Below are 8,860 nucleotides of genomic sequence, written 5' to 3' on the forward strand. Positions count from 1 at the left end.
GTAAAGAGATTACATATTATCATATTATGTAAAGAGATCTACATATAAACAATGCAACCAACTATCCAAGTGTCACACTAACTAAAACCCACAATAAATCTTGTACAGTCAAAAAAAAAAAGAAAAAAAAAGGTAGCCAAATAGTTGACAAGGGAAAGTTCTTCCCTATAGAAAAGTCAGAGCTTATAGATGTTGATGGAATGACAGGCTTAGAGATATCACTATTTTGTAACTCTAATGAAAAAGTGGATCTTGGCAATTAACAGTGGTTGCTAAAACTATTAGGTTAAAGACAATATACTCAGTCTTCGTGGGTGAATAAACAACTGGCCTTGGTGATGAAATGGATTGAGAGAGAGAAGAAAAAGTCAACAACAACAACAGTTAAAATTTTCAAGCTGAAATTCAATAATGATTGACAGACATGAAGTAGTGGGAAGACATGACAGACATGAAGTAGTGGGGAAGGGAAGATGGTATGAGAAAAAGTGGACTGTTAACACTGCAGTTGAATTTTGATGGATAGCAACTTTGCTGAGTATAAAGGAAAGAAAAAAACACCATTTCAAATTCTCCACAGAAGGAAAATACAGGCTAAATATGCTTCTGTCTTGGGAAAAGGAAGACAGTGCCCTCAGTGTACTTGAAAGTATGTTAATACTGGAAAAATCACCTAAAAGTATCCCTTCCAATAGTTTTGACTCCTAATATGAGTTTTCCATGTATTAAAAGGGGATACCTATCCTTTTTAATATACCCTCTCTCATCTCTATTGAGGTATAACTTACATATAATAAAGCATACATATATTAACTGTTTCTATGAGTTTTGACAATTGCATACATCCATTTAACCACTACTCAAAATAAGATCTTATTTTTATCACCTCAGAAAGTTCCCTTAAACCTCTTTCCAGTCAATTCCCTTTCTCACCATCCCCCTTCCACAGAGGCAACTACTGTCCTGAATTCTATCATCATATCTTGGTTTTGCTTGTTCTTTCAGATGAACAGAATCACAGATTGTACTCCTTTGTGTTTGGCTGTCTCTTTCCCCGCTCAGTGTTCCTGAGATTCATCCATAATGGTAGGTGTATCAGTAGTCCGTTCCTTTTTAAAGCTGTATAATAGTCTATACAGTGCTGTAGAATAGTCTATATAGATTTCTCTCTACAGGTATAAAGAAATCACAATTTGTACATTCTTCTGTTGGTGAGCATTTGAATATTTCTAGTTTTTGGTTATTATGAAAAAAGGCTGCCATGGATATTCTTAAACAAGTCTTTCAATGAATATATGCTTTAATTTCTCTTTTAGGTAAATATCTAAAAATGGAGTAACATGGTCACAAGTTAAATATGTTTAGGCCGGGCGCAGTGGCTCAAGCCTGTAATCCCAGCACTTTGGGAGGCCGAGACAGGCGGATCACGAGGTCAGGAGATCGAGACTATCCTGGCTAACTCAGTGAAATCCCATCTCTACTAAAAAATACAAAAAACTAGCCGGGCAAGGTGGTGGGCGCCTGTAGTCCCAGCTACTCGGGAGGCTGAGGCAGGAGAATGGCGTAAACCCGGGAGGCGGAGCTTGCAGTGAGCTGAGATCCGGCCACTGCAGCCTGGGTGACAGAGCGAGACTGTCTCAAAATAAATAAATAAATAAATAAATAAATAAATATATATATGTTTAATTTTATAAGAAACTGTTAAACAGCCCTCCAATATGGTTTAATGTACCTTTTAAACTTTCCAACTACCACTCTTGAAGTGGTAAACTTTATACACTCTGAAATTCTTTTAGGTATTTTGGGTTTGATTATTCCAAATGATTAATAATTTTTTTCTATTTTAACTGACCACACATATTTTTGAGATATGTTGTATGTATTGTTGTTTGAGCTATTCAATATAGATGTTTCACAGGTAATATAATGCTTTTTAAAAAGCCTCCAAACAATCCTTAAAGAAAACACTTCAAGATATGTTAACACATTACAAAGTATCTGACAGAAACTCTGAAACAGAACTTCTTAATTTAGGCACTAGAAAAAAGATTGGGAAATAAACACACAGGTTAAATTGAGCCTGTGTAAAAGCACCTAAGGAAAGGCCTTAGGTTAAATTTGCTTGGTAAGAAAATTATAAATTAGGCATGAAAATTCAATTTAATTTCAGTTCTTGTTTTATTCAGACTTTAGATTTCACCAAAAGTTGTACTTATCTTATCAAAGCTGAGACACTTACTTGTAGGGATGGGCTGAGACAGTCTCGCAGTATTTCCTGATGATTTGGTTCATGAAGTATTTCAAAAATTTGCTTTCTCTCTTGTGCAGTGTGGGCTGGTGACAAAATATGCACTAGGAGTCTCCCAAGCTGCGTTCGGAAGGTCTCCTTACAAGACCACAGAATTTTAGTCCATTGCTGCTTGGAACCACTGGCTTTACTTGAACCCTAAAATCAATCAAGATAGGAATGAATTAGGATCAGACTGCTTAAGCAATACCATGCTAGCCTCAACACAGCCCTAAAGAAGATTATAGAACATGTTTTATTCCAGATTGGTTTTCATAGTCAAAATTAGAAAGATATATACATAACCATACACACAGGAGTTTAAAAGAGATGGGCATACAACGTTCATAGCAGCATCACTCAAAATAGCCAAAAGGTGGAAACAGTCTGAACGTCCATCAGTGGAAGAACAGATAAACAAAATGTGGTATATACATACAATGGAATATTATTCATCCTTAAAAAGGAAGGAAATTCTGACACATGCTACAACATGGATGACCCTTGAGGACAGAATGCTAAATAAAATAAGGCATATACAAAAGGACAAATAGTATATGCTTCTATTTATATGAGATATCTAGAACAGTCAAATTCACAGAGACAGGAAAGTAGAATAGTGATTACTGGGTAATGGGGGAAGGGGTGGTAAAAGTTATTATTTATTAGGTACGGAGTTTCATTTGGGATAATTAAAAAGTTCTGGCCAGGTGCAGTGGCTCACACCTGTAATCCCAGCACTCTGAGAGGCCGAGGCAGGTGGGTCACCTGAGGTCAGGAATTCGAGACCAGCCTGGACAACGTGGTGAAACGCTGTCTCTACTAAAAATACAAAAACTAGCTGGGTGTGGTGGTGGGTGCCTGTAATCCGAGCTACTCGGGAGGTTGAGGTGGGAGAATCGCTTGAACCTGGGAGGTGGAGGTTGCAGTGAGCCGAGATCGGGCCAGTGCACTCCAGTTGGGGAGGCAGACTGAGACTCCATCTCAGAAAAAAAAAAAAGTTCCTAGAGATGGATGGTGGCAATGGCTGCACAATAATATGAATATACTTAATGCCACTGAATTGCATCCTTAAAAAAGGTTAAAATGGTAAATTTTATGTTAGGTATACCTTACCACAGTTTAAAAGAAGAGACGGATAAAGAAGCTAAAGTCCTAAGCCATGAAAAAATTACCAAAGGCTCAAAAATTATAAATTAAAAAAAAAAACTATCAAAGAGCAATGATAAATAAGCCTACACTGATTTTGCAATAAAAAAGAGAAAGGATTCATAATAAAGACTCGAATTGTGCTACTTTATTGAGTGTTAGTCACAAATTAAGCACTGCATATAGCAGTACCCCTTACCTGTGGTTTTGCTAAGCACTGCATATAGCAGTACCCCTTACCTGTGGTTTTGCTTTCCACAGTCAACCATGGTCTGAAAATAGTTACGTACCGTACAATAAGATACTTATTCACTGTAAAAAGAGACTACATTTATATAACTTTTATTAAAGTAGATTGTTATAACTGTTCTGCTTTATTATTATTGTTAATCTCTTACTGTGCCTAATTCACAAATTAGACTTTATCATAGGTATGTATGCATGTGAAAAAACACAGTATATATAGGTTTCAGTACCATCTGTGGTTTCAGGAATTCACCAGGGGTCCTGCAAGGTACCCCTGAAGATAAGGGGAAACTACTCTATGGGTTTACCATAGAGTATTCCCTAACAATTAACCAATTGTTTTAACAATGGTCCCACTAAGCCTAGCCAAATGCTGATCAAATCACTTGTACATGGTTTAAAACTGGAAGCAGTACATTCAGAATTCATTCTGAGTTTTAGAAACAGCTCCTCTCTAATTACGTCTAGTCCTAAGTAAGGACTCTGTGAGCGAATCTGCACTTGGTTTTGCTGTTCAGAGCTAAAACACCAAAATCTAGTTTAGATTTAGAGACTGGCATGTCATGATTTATGAGTGCTGCTAGAATTAGATTGGCTTTTGCTATCTATGTAGTAAACTGACCAACTTGTTCCATTGTGTCAACTGTAAGTGACCCACAGAAACCCAAGTGAGATGATGATAAATGAACCGTGACACTTATCAGTATTCTCTACGTAATTTTAAAGGTGTTAGATACACTTAGGCCAAGATCTAAAATTCATAATAATTCAGAAAACTGAGAGTAAGGAGCCATAAATACAGTCCTGTAAAAACAATTAATGTAAACTCTCATAGTAGTCATCAATGACGACGATCTACTCTTTTCTGATGCTGATCTTACTAAACTACAACACTAGAAAATAGCTTCTAGGGTTACAGGCTTAAAAAGTAATGCTGCATGAGTGGAGTCATTTTGGAAAGGGTGAATTAGCAATATATATTGTTCTCTAATTAAAAATTCAAGTTGTCCAAGTTTTAAAAAACTCTCCGAAAGAGCACAAAGAAATACGATTGTGAAAACGTATAATACAGTCAACATAAAACCTCTATTTCCTTTGTGTGAATGAACGTTTCACATGTAATTAATTTACTTACAATAGATACTTTGAATCCTTCTACCAGATATGTAAAAATTTCTTTCTGAAATGGATTGAAAACAGAAGACTGTTCATGATGCATATTTTCCTCAGAAATTTCAGTCTGGAAAACTGAGGTCTTGCTTTGAGTTACATTTTCTGGAGTTCTCAAAATGTCAATAATGTCTGAATTAAACTCTTTGAATTGAAAAAAAGAATACAAGGTTAGTCATACCACTACTATCTAGCCATTATAAATAGTAATAATACTGGTAAAAATATTGTTTTTCATTACTAATTCAGTTATCACAATTTAAAAGTTTATCAGGTGTATTAGATGTAGTAGATACACTGTAGTAGAAAGTGAATTCATGTAAAATAACAGAAATTTCAAAATGCATGTCATACAATTCCAAATTAAATATTTATTGGCTAATGAAGGTAAGTTAAACTGCAAAATGATTCAAACCATGAGATTATTATACAAATCGAACATAAAGACCATGTCATATTTACAGGAGTGGATCTACAGAGCTGTTTCTCTGCATGTGCTATCCATTTACATGCTGTATATGTAATAATCATGGCTCAAGAGTTTAGTCTGGGAGTCTGTTGCACAGAATGTACATTAGAAAAGTTAAAAAAAAAAAAAAAAGAAGCTGGGGACAATGGCTCACGCCTGTAATCCCAGCACTGTGGGAGGTGAAGGCAGACAGATCGATCACCTGAGTCAAGGAGTTTGAGATCAGCCTGGGCGACATAGTGGAACCCCATCTCTACAAAAAAATACAAAAATTAGCCGGGCATGGGGTACACACCTGAAGTCCCAGCTACTTAGGAGGCTGAGATGGGAGGATTGCTTGAGCCCAGGAGGTAGAGGTTGCAGTGAGCTGAGATCATACCACTGCAATCTAGCCTCGGTGACAGTGAGAACCCATCTCAAGAAAAAAGAAAAAAAAAGAGAGAGAGAAAGAAAAGTAAAAAAAGCTAAAAAAAGAAAAAAAAACTTGAGTTTATCATGTTTTTCTAGTGATTAACAATTACCGTTTTCTTTTTCCTGTCTTCCTGGGGTTACCTGAACATTTTTTTAGAATTCCATTTTGAATTATCTATAGTGTTTTTTTAAAAACAATTTTCAGCTTTATTGTAATATAATTGACAAACAGAAATTGTATATAATTAAGATGTTTTGATATATGAATACATTGTCAAATAATCACCATAATGAAGCTAGCTAACATATCTAACACCTCACATAGTTACCATTTTTTTGGGTGTGTGGTGAGAACATTATTTATAGTGTTTTGGAGTGTATTTCTTTGAATAGCTTTTTTTAGTGGCTGCTCTAAGTATTACAATTTAAGTATGTACATATATATTCATTAGCCAATATGGAAATGCAAATTAAAACCACAATGAGATATCACTACACATCTGTCAGAATGGCAGTTCTGCAAGATTCATTGAGGGAAACTGGGTAAAGGATATACAGGGTCTCTCTCTGTATTATCTCTTAACTGCATGTGAATCTACAACGATCTCAAAAGATCATACTGGAAGTGCCATACGGTTTTAAACTGGTCAATCTGGGCTAGCATTGAACACATTGAAAGTGGACTTTTATTTAAGACTTACCAGTTCCAAATAAGAAACTCTTAATAATATGGATGTTAAGAACTGAAAAATAATGTTGCTTAAACATCTGAAAACTAACCACTTTCCTCTTAGATTACTTCTCTTTCATTTTAAAAGCTGAAGAAAACAAACTAACCCTATAGTCTTACCTTGATAAATAATCCTGTTGACTGCTAAAACGGTGAGCCTCTGTAGTCTCTGTGCAAGTTCCGTTTCAGTCGCCTGGCTAGGGTTCTCCTGGCTCATTCTCCGTTGCATCATCACATGAAGCTCATCATTTGCCACCGAACGCATTTTCATCAGAAGCGATTCAGTTTGAGCAAGTGGAAATTTTCGAGGACCTTCAAAAGTATATAAATTAAAACATCAAATGCCAGTGTTAATAAGGATCAAGGAAACTATTTTTGCTGAAACTTTTTGATTACCAGACCGTGAAAACAACCTTATTTACTACAAAGTCAATTTATACAAAGGAGAGAGTGATTAAGAGAAAATGATGTTTCTCCCTCTTTCAAGAAGTGCAACAGTACTTTTGGTTTCAAAGTCCTAAATAACAATGTTGAAGCTAGTGACATAGCTTAGTAAAACAGATGTCATTTGGCAAAGTTCAAGTTAAAAAGTATTAAATGGGCTTAACTAGTTTAGAACATTTTGATAAAATAGTTTCAAATACTGTTTCACTTCTTTGTATTCCAAAATCAAGTTTTAATGCACATCATTTTTTAGTAAGAATATTACTATTTCTGGATAATTACTGTTGTTGAATTTCATAAAGTAGTTTTAAAAATTGTATCTAGTGACAAAGTAGAAATCAGTCAATGACAGTGAAGAGATCAGAAAGGTGAATATAATTCCAGTGATTTGTTATTAAAATGATTTAGAACACATGCATCATTTGGAATTCAAAGCAACAAAGGCATTTCCTGAGAAAGGTTTCCTCAGACTGAACACAGAGGAGTGGCATTCCTGCGCCATTACTGCACCTGCTCCAGGAGGTACAACACAGGTAGTGCATCCAGGAGAAAACTGGGGGCATGAGTCTTGATTTAATGAACTGAAGGAGAAGGGCATCGGAAGTTGACCATAGGAACCAAAATGATGTCTTGGTAGATGAGGAATAATAGAACCCTTCATTGGAATTGAACCTTTGTTTTAAATTACGAAAACATATATCAATTTCTATAAATAACCTCTATAAAAATTACATATGACTAAATTATAACAGGTTTTAATGACTTATCCTGTAAGCTATTTAAATATTTTAATACTATTTTAGATTGCTTACTATTTTGGGTAATTAGTATTCTTAATCAGTTAATATATTTTGGTAGACAGTCACTTTTGAGGCAAAAAAAAAAATACAAAAATTCATATCCTGTATATATTCAAGAGTTATACTGTCAAACAATATACTGAGTTTAAGAAGATTCTTCCTAATGTCTACATCTGATAGCTTTCATGCTGTATGTGCAGCTGATGATTGTAATTCAGAGGTATGACAATACACTGAATAAGGAAATGTTAAGTAGGTCTTTTTTAATACTATGTATTAATACTAGAAAAAGTGGGAGGGTATTTCAGCACTCCTGCTGTGAAGCCACACAGAGCTAGTATGGCCTTAAGCACATTTCTTTCTAAACCTCAGTTTTCTCATACATAAGATGCAGATTAGAAAGAAAACAGAGCTTACTTCACAGGTGGATATTTATCACTATCTGACACTGTATTAAATATATTTGTTTATATGCTTATTCATCATTTCCCCCAGTACAAGTTCCATGAAGACAGGTAATATAGTAACTGGTACATGGTTGGTACTCAAGAAATATTTGATGTTTGATGGTTGAATAAACGGATAAAGAAAGAGTCATTTTGTTGATAAAATAAAATAATGAATGTAAAACGTAATGCCTGTCTAATTCTCACAAATAATAAAATACTTTTAATGGTTAATATTATTATTGGTTGAAATATAAAGTTCATTTGTATGTGAATTACTAATATAACTGTGTATGTGAGTGTATGACAATTTAAATATATGTCTAGCATTCTAAATAATATCCTGATGCTGACTACTTCTACCTTCATGCATTAAGAGTGATGTGTAAAGTTTTTCATATTAATAAGCAGACAAGTAAAAAAATACATTTAAAAGTGTATATTGCTACCTTATTTATACTAGCAAAAATCAAGCAAAAAAACCTTTGTTTATCTATAAAAGTTAGATTATCCACATCAAAATAACAGATTATTTTGCAATCATTAAAAATAAAAGAATATTTATGTTTCTTAACATGGAAAAATATCTATAATAAATGACTAGAAATAGAAATCAATTTATAAACAGTAGGTAGAGCATGATACCATTTAGGTAAAATTACATATAAAGGTATGTATAGATACAGATATCTAGACCAAAAACAGATA

General features: G+C 34.4%; 1 protein-coding gene across 1 annotated transcript in view; it reads right to left on the reverse strand.

Annotated features, from left to right (window-relative positions):
* LOC105546879 (lysosomal-trafficking regulator) overlaps nucleotides 1–8,860 on the reverse strand; it is a gene marked incomplete at both ends in the record, with an annotated part of 110,929 nt that overhangs the window by 55,161 nt on the left and 46,908 nt on the right. Inside the window, 3 exons of the mRNA XM_011990190.1 lie at nucleotides 2,240–2,446; nucleotides 4,818–4,996; nucleotides 6,583–6,774. Of these exons, the coding sequence (XP_011845580.1) occupies nucleotides 2,240–2,446; nucleotides 4,818–4,996; nucleotides 6,583–6,774 (578 nt within the window). The remainder of the gene's footprint in view (nucleotides 1–2,239; nucleotides 2,447–4,817; nucleotides 4,997–6,582; nucleotides 6,775–8,860) is intronic.

Source organism: Mandrillus leucophaeus, unplaced genomic scaffold (genome assembly GCF_000951045.1).
Source record: "Mandrillus leucophaeus isolate KB7577 unplaced genomic scaffold, Mleu.le_1.0 Scaffold3729, whole genome shotgun sequence".
Lineage (NCBI taxonomy): Eukaryota > Metazoa > Chordata > Mammalia > Primates > Cercopithecidae > Mandrillus > Mandrillus leucophaeus.